This window comes from Hetaerina americana, unplaced genomic scaffold (assembly GCF_022747635.1).
Source record: "Hetaerina americana unplaced genomic scaffold, ioHetAmer1.1.p SCAF_1, whole genome shotgun sequence".
In the NCBI taxonomy this organism is placed as follows: Eukaryota; Metazoa; Arthropoda; class Insecta; order Odonata; family Calopterygidae; genus Hetaerina; species Hetaerina americana.
In genome coordinates this window covers 92,773,426-92,785,993 of record NW_027286069.1, presented here as the reverse complement: position 1 = coordinate 92,785,993, position 12,568 = coordinate 92,773,426, and the positions used below count along the sequence as shown (strand labels likewise).

The window sequence follows — 12,568 nt, the reverse complement described above, 5'->3', positions numbered from 1 at the left end:
ATGCCCCAGTCAATTTGTTATTTTTCATTAGCACTCTAATATAAATAGCAATTTGGCCGCAAATTTATAAAACATGAATTCATTTTAACTCAATAACTTTTGTTGATTTTCAGCTAATGAATAATTTACTCTTAGGATTTCCTTAGTTGGTTGATGTAAATCTTTAAAATGTAACTGATCTTTACTTTAAAATGATTTGTCTGATGGTAAATTTCTCTCCTGTCAATTTCACTCCCTTTATAGATGTATGCAGTTCTAATGTCTTTGATAATGTGCTTTCTTTTTCTTTTAGCTGAGAGATTTTTGTGGGAGTATCTAACCAGATCAAAACTTAACTTGAGAGTCCTATATTTTATATCACTCCTGTGTACAATTTACACTTATATCCATTCATTTATAAAATATAAGGAAAATTTATTCACATGGATCCTTTGCAGGAATTAATTTCAATTATGAAATATGGACTAATAATTGTGGTATTAGTGACTGTTTAACATTGAATACACCAACAAGACAACATTTTAAATCATGTACAAACTCCACAAAAATCATTCAGAGTAATACGTAATTTTTGTAATTACATATTTTTTTTCAAAATCCATGCATAGTTCAACAAGTGTGTCATATTGTGTGTGGTTCTTAATTGATGTTTTTCTTTAAATGATGTTGCACACTCATGATGTTTTAGGCATTATTGTAATTATCTTTGTAATTACAGTTCTCAATAATAATTTAAATAGATCTAAGTTAACTGTTATAGATTAAATTCAGCAGGCTTTGTAAGTCAGCCAGATGGATGTAATAGCTGGGAAATTGCTCATTTTATTTCTTAGATATAACTTGTCAGCTTCAATAGGTATAAATTTTGGAGATATTTTTACATATATGATGTGGATTACTGTAGTCATAAAGAATACTTAATTAATTGTATTACTCAGCTTTTGCATGAAACAGATAGGAATGGAAAATTGAAATTTTTGTTTTATTCATTTTTAATATCTTAGTTCAACCTTGCTAAAGACAGATGACCTCATTTTGGTTCCCGGAATGGCAACTGGTGCTGAAAATGGATTGTGGAATTTTTGTCATAGCTTTATAAAAGAGCATAATTTCCCATCTATATATTTTTCAAATCATGATTGCACCATCATGGCTTTAATCAATGAAGCTTCCAGCCAAATAGCTATTGATGTCTGACAAGCGCACGAGATGGTTGCAGCTATGCAATGCCTAAAATAATCTTTTTCTTGCTTATTATTCATCAACCTCTGTGCTTGTCCCCGCAACTATGTTTAATCTTATCATTGCATCCTTTCCTTAAAGGCAGACTTGCTTTTTGGAGTGCATCATATTTTTTCATAGATCACCCATTCCTTAAAATTATGTGACTGTGACAAGTAAACTGTTTATAAAACTTTAAAAATCATATATACATATGCATTACATATTTGTATTTCAAAATATGCTTTGACTAAGTTTTAATTCTTCTTTAACAACTTGATATTGAAAATTCTGAAACCCCTTCTGTGTGCTCATACTGTCTTAACACAAGTCAAATTCATTCTGTACACATTGTACACCTCGTTAATCAATCGGTCACTATAACAGAAGGGTATACAATTTTTATGTTTTATTGGATAAAATTTGTTCATGCTGTGATTGTCACATGATAAATTTCAATCAAGAAACTGTCACATGCAAACTATGGCCTATAGAACTTCATTTGATATCTACTGTATTAAAGTATGTTCTTAGGCATTTACATTATTTGACTACTAAAGTTTTTCCTGTTTGGTCTTGGGGACATTTCTTGAATACAGGATAGCACGGACATTTTGCTTTAGCAATCGTGGTCATGGTCTTTATATCTGCTCTCCTTCAGAAGTGCAACAGTTCACAGTTTCATCTGAGTTTTGGTAAGTTTTCATACTGATTATTATGTGCATGTGATGGACAGTAAATATCCAATAAATTAATAATCATGGTAATTTAATGCATTTTTTTAACTTGTTATTTTTCATATTTATTACACATTAATAGAAGTGTGAAATTACCTTCAAGTTTATTCAAGTAATTCTAAATGTTTTTCATTGCATTAAAAAGCTACCCAGTTGCAAGGAAAGTTGATCACATGCATCACAGGAATGGGATCATGGTAGTAAAGATAGTTAGTAAAGTAAGAGTTTATGTTTTTGAGGTAAAATAAAATGTAATTTGTTCAAAACTGAGTGGCAACTTACTTTTAAAATAATTAACCTGCCAAATTATAGATATTATAGTTGAAAATATCATTGATTAAGTTTTTCTTTATAGGCTATAAGGTAGATCTATCACCTCTGTTAAATAGCCAAAATATTGTCAGTGATCATATATCTGAGATGCCAGTCATTATAATTTATGGTACAACTGAAATAGGCTGCCTGTGGTTAGAAAATAATTGTCATCCAATTTCTTTTTTTTGGTTAGCTGGGATTATGGAATCCACCATTGATCCCATCAGTCCAAAAGTTTAATAGATTTTTAATCCAGGTTACTTCAATATTCATTATCATAGGTTGTCAATACAAGAATCTGTGAGAAAAAGCTTTCCAATCTATATCCTACCATTCTTCACTCATAGTTCCTTGCACCAACATTTTCCATTGCTTATTTCTGTAAAGTTAATCCTAAGCCTTCCTTTGTTATTTTTCCCCTTCCTTCGATTGTGATCTTCAGTATCTTATTATCTTCCTCATGATGAGTCCAATTATTTTCCCTCTTCTACTTGTAAGTTTCTCCTACTATAAGCTTCTCTCTTTACCAACTTTTGGAAGTACTTCTTAATTTTTTATTCTGTTATACCATTTCATTTGCATCATTCTCTGCAGTACACTGGGTTGTCAAAATTGTCTGCCAACATTGGCATAATTGGTAAATCTGTTCAAGGAGAATGGCTACTATCCCAGAATATTGAAAAGTATATAAGGACAAAATCTTGCCTTCTTTTATAGAAATTAATAAGGTTGATGTAGTAGGTTAGGTTAAAATTAAGTTTAGTTCAATCTGTGAATCACAAATTTGAAGTGGTAATAAAATGTTTGACATATGATTAATTCAACATTTTTTAATTGAAATAGTGCAAGCATGCCTGAGATGGTAGCTGAGCTATTCATGACTGAAGAAATGCCTGAAGCTCCAAAAGAAAGTTTCTTTAAAGGGCTCTTTGGTGGAGGAATCCGAACCCTTGACAGGGAAGAATTATGTAAGTCAGATTAAAAATATTTAATATAAATTTTATTGTACCAAAAGAAATTAAAAGCCCTGACTTTATTATCTCAATAGTTTCAGCCTCAACTTTGTGGAAGTTCATTTTAATAAATGAAAAAGAAAAACTTTGTTCCAATCCACCACTTTATTTCAGGTACGACTAGTTTCGACGCTACGGCATCATCCTCAGGTACCTGAGGTAGATGCCGTAGCTTCTTAATAGTAGCTTCGAAAACCTGAAATAAAGTGGTGGATTGGAACAAAGTTTTTCTTTTTCATTTATTATTTAGCCCTGACTTTCTTTGGAATGTTGGTATATAATTACCACTGCCGAGAGCAGTTACACCTTGGCAGCATCTTCTCCCATCCTCCAAATAGCTATTCCTGTGATTTTTCTGAAGGGCGCTTATATCTGCTCATCTCTGTGTTGAAAAGAGGAATGGTTCCTTCAGCAAACTAAAAGAACATTTCCTAATTATTAATTGGTAGCATCCTTTTTGAAACAGCTGACCGAGAAAACCTATCAGTTTCCACCAATTATTCCTTCAGAATTTCCTGTTTCAAAGTGTCAGTTCATTATAAACTACCACAGTTTATGAACTTCTTGAGTTCAGCCAAAGCCTTAACTAGGGCACTTATTATGGTGATGAGTTTGAATGAAAAGCTGCCAATTTGGAATCAAAGATCCCACATTACCCATGGACAAAGGAAATGCTACCTTTCTAATCACAAAAGAGAACTATGAAAGAAAAGTGTGCACATTTTTTAGGGTCCAATCTACAGGAATCTGGGCACTGATCTGATAATAGGAACAGAATGTTACACCATGGCCATTATCAAAAAATCATGAATCCCTGCAGGAGATTCCCTCCCATCCACAATCAAGACACAAGGTTGTATAGGTCATCAAAAATTAACAGAAAGGGAGTACCGCTCTGGCCAGAGGTGAGTCAGAATCTTGCGCCTACCTACCAACTGGCCATGTGTGTAGTGGAGTCACTGTTACTTCATGTTGGGAAAACATGTGTTTTCTGAAGAATTCCATCAATTTTATCAACCACTAAAAAACCTCACCATCAACAATAGTGGTATTCTTGTTTTTTTATATTGTTTCACTTTTACCCAATGCTCCTTTCCAAGGATCAGCTAACATGATCAAAATGACTCACCTCTTGTGGTATTCCACGTGTAGACTATTCACTAGTAGAGGCATTGATACATTGTGCCCTTGGCATGCCGGATGACAATTTATTTACCATTGAGAAGAAACACCTAGTTGTAGTTCTAAAAAGAAATGGCTGCTGAAAATACATGGCCCAAAAATAGACCATGAAATGAGAAAAAAAGAGGCCAACAATCAGTCATAAATAATGATGAGTCAGATGAGGATACAGAGCCATATCCAAAAAGTTAGATCAGACTATATTAATTTGGGAATCACAGAAAATATCGCCTAAATCCTGAATAAACATAGTATTTTCATGAGATTCAACAACGTAAAACAGTGCCTGTACTTACCCCTTAGGCTAAGGATGGTGTACCTTTAGGCGATTGAGTGCCAATATTCACATGTTTAATAAGATAATACTCTGGACTTGCATGTCGAATTATCAAGTGATCACTGCGGACTTGCCCATAGCATCCTCCGAGCTCTGCGTGCCACTTTGGTCATATATGCAATAGTTTTGCCACCCCTGCCCTAGGCTGAAGGGCAGAATTCTACAGCAGTGATACTAAGGAACATGTGAAGTTTCTTGCTCTTGTGGGAAATCCTATCCTGGAGAGACATGGATATCAATCAATGTTTGCTAGCAAAACCATCAAAGAGCAACAAGGAAAGCATGATTCACATCTTGGTGCATGCATGGAGCGAATCAGGGTACCCCATAAAATTCAAATGGGTAAAAGTCATTGTTAAGGAGAATAAAAATGTCAATGGTTTTTGTATTAATATTGCACTCTGGGGATTATTACTTTTTCCATATCAGTTAGGAAAATGTCAATAGTCACAGCTAAAACTAAAAGTATTAAGTATGGTTGTAATGAAAGAGTAAAAGAATTACACAGGGAAGATAAGAAAATGTGGTATCATCCAAGTATTTATTTACACTATTATATGTCATCCACTTAGAGTTTACCTGTTTTATAATAACTTATTGTTGTTCCTGTTAACTTTTTATGAAAGTTTTATGTAATAAATCAATCATTTTGGTTTTTTATTGATGATTCTGAAAATATGTGCATCACTTTTTTATCCATTTTTGTCTACCAGTGATAGATGACACCATTTGATGCTGTTCAAATTTTGGTCATTGTCATTGCTGAAATTATCACATTTTTGGCCAATTTATGTATAAGTTGGTTGCCTTTCGTGTTCTGTGGTAGCCTTTCTGCAATACATATGAAGAATTATTGTGCTTATTTGTTAGTCTTTTTTCTTTTTTGGTGGTAAATATGTCAAACAGGGATGACTCTTCTAAGCTATACTCCAAAATTAGAATATTATAATGTTTCATAATTGGCTGTTTATGAAAGCATTCATTTCATCAATCACTGCAGCTTTTAAGGAATAGCAGCAATATCATGATTAGAGATGTATGATTCATTCATGCAATATTTTGTTGTTCAATAAGAAATGAAAACTTCCATTATTTGCCAAATAACATTAAAATTGAAAATTATTTTAGTAAAATTCCGGATACATGATAAAGTAATTGCTTTTTATCAACTAAAATATGGCCATTTTGTTTGAGGAAACTAAAAATTCTTTCCAGTGAGAATTGTTTAAGTCTATAATGAGGCCTTGTTTTCTTTTAAAATTATCTTCTTTAAAAAAAAAATAAGGAACATTCATAATTTTTGTTAATAGTCGGCCAAGAGAAACTAATCTGGCCATGTGATGTTATTGGGGGATAATAGTTTTACTGATTAATTTGCCCCATACCAATTTATTGTCATGAAAAAGACAAAATCATGCCATAAGAATTAGTTTCTTTTTATTTTTTGAAATTCAAGTTCATACAAGGCTTACTTTAAAATCAACTACAAGCTGGAATCGTTCATAATTAAAAAGTTCAAAGTGTAACAGATATGACAGAGGGCATGAGAGGTATTAGTTCTTAGATCCATACACTCAATAACTTTTGCGAAACCTTTTATCATATAGTTGGTGAGGCCAGTGGGAGAGCATCGAGGAGTGTTGCACGGCACATACCAGGACCCTGTGCCACCAGTATATCAGGAACAAATCCATCCTCATCGACTCCTCCCAGTTCTTCCTCGGGAGCCTCATCATCGATTGAAGGGAGGAATCCCTCCTCTCCAAGCACTGCACCTAGCCAGATGGAGCAGTTGAACGTAAGGGCAGGGAGCGTGAGTGGGGAAGTATGGAGGGCTCATCAAGCAGTTGTAGAGAGAGGGGAGAAACTGGGCCTCTTGGAGGAAAGATCCCAGAGGATGATGAATGAGGCTGAGAATTTCTCACACTCAGCTCACCAGGTGATGCTCAAATATAAGGACAAGAAGTGGTACCAGCTGTGAGAGGGCGGAGGTGTATGGAGCCATTGTGTCATAATCTTTCTTTAGGGGACAGCACCAGGTCTATTATCTAGGCTTTTTTAAATAACATGGGTGTGCTGAATGGAAAAAGTATTTCATAGTTCTAGGAGTTGAGGAAGAGGATGTGCTATTTTGAATTTCCACAAACAGAACTGGACTGGTTCTTGTAGTAGTACCATGTGGGTTCTCAAGCTTTAATGCTCTTCCTTTAGCTGGAAAAAAAATCCCAGGGGACTGTGATGTTTGCACAGGTAATTGGGTGAAAGAAGAGAAAAAAATATTTGGCTGAGGATATGGCCTATGAAAGCGTTAATTATTTTTTTTATTGGAGTGGTAAAACACATCCATGAGGTAATGCAGTTGAAATGGTCTGTGGATTGTGTATTACCTTGCAGGCTCTGCAATGGAATATGGTGTGGTTTATAGAGCAAACAAAACATTAGTGAGATAGCAACTTTTCTGACCTGGAAATCTGTTCCATTATGATTGTGTCCTTGACTATATTGCTGAGAGTTAATCAAGAAAGCATCATACAGGGCCAGTTATTCAACGTGTTGTGCAGGAAAATAGACTTCAAATAAATCCTGCAGTTAATGTTTCACAAACTCTTGAGGCTATATGTGATTCCCATCCACTGGTAGAAAATTCTTGCATGAGAGCTCCCTTATGATTCTAACTTTCATTCTTGTCAACGTATAACTTGAAAGATTTATGGAATTATTTTTTAATATCATGAATTATTCTGAGTTTGGAAGTGTTACTTTTATGCAATTCATTTTTCTTAAGATTATTATTCCTATCTAATATTTATTTTACTGGTGAAGAGTTCGATTGATTCTTTAGTAAGAGTTACAAAAGTATCATAATGTTAAAATCTACCTCCCACGGTCATGCAAAAAATTTTCTCCTGAGTTATTATTTTGCATTGGTAGCTGGAGCAGTTGCCCTGGTTGATCTGAATATTTGACGGAATAATTTTTGCACTAATTGATCTGCTGTATTTCTGACACAATACCAAAGTCTTGATTTATAGTGCTTATATTTCAAATTTATTGTAAACTCTTTAATTTCTATTGTTGAATTTCCAGTTACTAATGCTATGTAATTTAAATATCAGCATATTATGTATTCAAATAAGAATTCTTTTATGAATTTGTCACTATGAATGTTAAGAATTAACTGATGCTCAGAAATGCCAATGATAATTATAATGTTTTATTTTAGCCTTTTTTATTGATTGATTAATATATATTTGGCTGTTTTCAAGTATGGGGGAAGTGATCCAAATATTTGCACAAATGAACAGTGGACATTTATAGCAAGGTTTATGCATTTTTAGCATTGTGGCTTCATTTGTTGATTGATTTTAATATTAGTACTGAGAATGAAATGTAGTTATATTTGTAACAGCATGCCTATTTCAATTTTGCTTGTATACCTACAGAAAAATCGTTGGAAATGTTTTGATAGTACTGAAACAAAAAGAGCACAATTCTCAATAATTAAATTTTTCGTATCATAATAACAAATGAAAATTGCTGGAGCTTATAAGCCAATTGGCAAGCTAATGAGCATATACTAAAAGGCTATCTGCTGGAGCAAATAGTATTGGGCTCTTCCAGTTACCAAGTGGATGTTTGCTCTGCATTATTTTTATGATCACTAATAGCCAATCATTTGATTGAGCTACTTAGAGCAAAGTTATCCAGTTTGGTAGAGCTGTATACAAGCTTTCCTATGTATACTTGCTCAGTGCATACAAGTTTCACACACAAGGGTGGTGTTTGAGCTTCATTGATTCTTAAGTTGGGCATCAATAGTTTAACCCACACTGGTCTTCTTTGGACATTAGACAAAAAGGGATTGGGATCATGTTTATTCATGACTAGGTGGTATAACCTTCCATCTTGAAATATACTACTCACTAAGAAAGTGATTTGGGCTGTTTGTTACAACAATCAGTCTTTTGAATAGGAAAATATAAACTTATATGCAATAGTAATTAATATAGTTGATCCCAACCTCTAAAAAGTATTATGAAAAGCAAGTATGCTGTGATTGGTTTCGCACTGGTCGTGCACCGTTGTGCGCATCATTGTAGGAAGTGAGGAAAGCATAGTTGCAAATGGCATGGACTAAATACACATTTGTGTGGCAAATAATTTGTTAGCAAAAATACTTCCGTATCTATTTTATATGCCTGTTGTCGTGTTGTCTTCATTGAGTTTTTGTTTACCGTGTGGATGTTTTCATCCTGATCCGAACTTAAATCACTCTTGAGAAGTTAATAATTTCTCAGAAGTGGCAGTGAACTGTGAGAATGAGTGTTTTAGAGTACATGTGACATTTTTAATTATTTTATTGAAAATTGATTAAATTATTATCATAAAAAGTTCTGACACAGAACATGGTTTATCTAACTATGCCACACTGAGGTATTGAAAGGTTGGCTATGTGATTAAATTTAGATTATCATGTTCTGCTGGTGTGAGTTACCTGGTCTAAAATAAGAAAGAAACTAAAAATAAAAAAGCATGCCACATAATTGGTAAACTGTTATGAAGGCATGGCCTCATCTGTTTGCTGGAAAGACCAGTCGGTGCTACATAAATATAATATATATGACTCAGTTGTAATTATTAAGTACTAATGCCATATAATGTGTTTGTTGAAATGTTTAAAAATTTATTATAACCATTGTTAAGTACTTATAGACATTTTAACTTATAAATTAATATGAGGAACTACACGAATTCACCACAACACTAGCAAATCAGAATCATATGAGTCACATGTTAAAAGTTCTAGAGTGAGTTTCAATTTTTTTAAATCAATGGCTATTATTAAAGAAAAAGACCAACCTTGAACAAAGATGGTAAAGGCAGATATCTTTGTAATAAAATTACTTTGCAGGATGAGATATATTGATGAACATTTCATAGCTGAAGATGACATGGTAAGCCTCAAATAAAAGAATATTAAAGAGCTGTCTTTTGCCATGGAAGGTTTTTACTCAAATTTTGTTCTCTACCAGTACAAATGATGCCATTGTTTGTGAAACTCTAATAAACCATTTCATTCCATACATTTTAGATTTCAATTTCTTTGAAATAATATTATTACTTAACATGGTAGGTCTGGAGCCTTTTGACATTCCAACTACTCTGAAGTTAGTGTCATTAATTATTTTTGAAGGTTTGATTAGCTTATGTGCTGGTTATATTCCTGCACCTATAAAATAATTTTGGTTGCGAGTTTTGGTCTGACTGTTGATATTCTTACCATTGAGCTAGTCATATCTGATTTTTGCTTCCTTCCCAAAAAAATGCTTCCTTGCAATGTATTTGTTGAAAATATATGTGCATGACTGTAGTTAACTTGGAACTGATGGAGTAAGTATGTTACTGTCTGTTGTAATATTTTATAATTTTTATATTGATAATTTTGTGTAAGAATCATAATTTTACTATCACATCCTAAGTAAAAGAACACTTTGTTATTGGTTGGTTATTTACCTTATTTATAGCAGCACGTCAGAGTGGCCATTCTTCCAAAAAAAAAACAAATCTTTTCAAGCATGGCAAAACATTCTAAAACAGGCCTCCTCAAATTGTATTTTATTTAGCAAAATATTTGAACTGAAAATGGTATGCTAATAATTCCATTAATACTTAGGTTTGATAGAAATAACCCATGGAAAATGGGAATATGACCATTTTTGCCTGACATATTTGCATGGAAGCAAGCTTTTTCAAGACTGCCTTTAAATAAAGGGAACAAGACGAGGGCATTTGTTTTAAGAAAAGATTTATGAAATTTACAAAGGAATAAGTAAACAAATAAAAAGAAAATTAGCTTTAGTATTTGCTCGTTCCCTGTGAGCTCTTTTATTGAAAGTATTGCATTTCCTCTGAACTGCTACTTAGAAAATCTCAGTATTTCCCTTGGAAAGTGACCGCCAATATATAAGTATTAAAGGATTTATAAATACTAACCGTTGCCACTTGGGATGACCTGCTTACACGTTTTACTTTGGCTAAAAGTTCAGTCATGTTCCATTTCACTTAGGTACCAAAATTAGGGTGTTATAAAGAATCTCTCAGTTTTTAATCTGGGATGAATAATATTTAGAAAATAATATCATAATACATAATAAAGATATGCCATGTTTTCTTTTAATTTCCCAATTAAAGCTATTAATTTCTTAATTGATATAACTTTCTTACCATTTTTTCATTTATTCAGTTGTTATTTGTTATTGAAATTTTTCTATGAAATGAGCCGTTTAAGCCACTGAAGTAGTGTGAACATTTAATGAATATTATTAAGACTATAAAAAAGGCCTCATCAAGCTGTTTCTTCAACAAAAAATTTTTTTATATATGTATCAACAATCCACTGAAAAAGATACTGAAGCTTATTAGAATTCCAGTTAAGTAACGTATCATTATAAATAATGGGTAAAAATATTGTAATGATCTCGTCATGTTGGAGGTCACTTGATCAGGGATCTATTGCATTTCATTTTTTATCTGAGTAAGTACTTTTACTTCTATTTTTCATTATGAATCATTCTATTTACTATTACCTTTAATTTTGTGAGTAGTATTTATATATGGGTGTTTGTGCCTGTTGATTCGTGTATGATTCTTGCAGCACAATGAAGAGTTTATGTACTGTCCTAGGTACAGTGAGGTCTATCTTCCAAATTGTATGATATTGTAGGTCAGTTTTATCAGCTGAATATCTATATCATCCCCACTTGCTGTATAGTATACAATGAGATTAGAAGTGTAAAGAGAATTGTGTTTGTAAATGGAAAAGATATTTATTAATTGTGAAGATGAACCTTTAAAAGTTGATGTTACAATGGAATGTATGAAAAAATATTTGATTGGGCCAGTGTATATTAACCATGTATCTCAGGATGAAACAGAATATTGTAAAAGATATATATCAAGATATCTTGGTGCATATTATGTGATAGTATAAAAATTATTTTGTTGCTTTTCAATGACTAGCTCTAAATTGATCACTAGAAATGATATCGTAGTTGTACTGTAGTAGTGGCCCAATCAATTCATGGCATAAGAGAGCTAGTTGTAGTATATCTGAACACTGTACTGCTCTAGCAAAATGAGGACACTTCCAAGATAAGACCTGATTGAAAGATTATTAGTGGTTTAGTTCCATGAGGCTTAAAATAATATTCTATAACATAGATTCTACCAGAATTGTTTGTGGTTATGTAAGTTGTGTCGCTGTAATTTTCATTAAAGTGGTTTTAAGACAATAGAAAGTTATATTTTGAGACCCATGTGAAATCTTAATATACTCTATCCTTGAAAATTTGTATGTTAACTTGATTACCTCTACAAAAAAATAAAACAATGGAATTAATCCTTTGTCATAACCTTAAGGAGTTGTGTTGCACCCAATTTTGTACACAGTTTTCATTTTTGAAGCCTAGATTTTGTGCATATGAATTTATTTGTTTTGATAATATGTTGTCATGAATGAATAGTTAACATTGTTTCTGATAAATTAATAAAAACGTTTATTAAAAATTTAATTTTAGCATAAGTATGTAGCATTAGTTTAAATAATTGTATGAGTCTGCATCTTTAGAGTATAAAGAGATGAGACCATAATATGATACTTTGATTATCTCAATAGGCACTCAAAGTTGAAAATAAGAAAAATTGTACTAAGAGAAATCATAAAATTCACGTTTCATTGTAGACATTTCATTAAGTACTGCAGA

The 12,568-nt window shown here is 32.6% G+C and overlaps 1 protein-coding gene across 4 annotated transcripts in view; it reads left to right on the top strand.

The window, feature by feature from the left end:
• Tomosyn (syntaxin-binding protein tomosyn) overlaps positions 1–12,352 on the top strand; it is a 376,266-nt gene extending 363,914 nt beyond the window's left edge. For all 4 annotated transcript variants that reach the window (XM_071593464.1, XM_071593456.1, XM_071593448.1 and 1 more), the window contains 3 exons: positions 1,821–1,916; positions 3,117–3,241; positions 6,413–12,352. In XM_071593464.1, coding sequence (XP_071449565.1) covers positions 1,821–1,916; positions 3,117–3,241; positions 6,413–6,786 — 595 coding nt within the window. In that variant the 3' untranslated portion in view covers positions 6,787–12,352. The remainder of the gene's footprint in view (positions 1–1,820; positions 1,917–3,116; positions 3,242–6,412) is intronic.
• Positions 12,353–12,568: the final 216 nt, after the last annotated feature.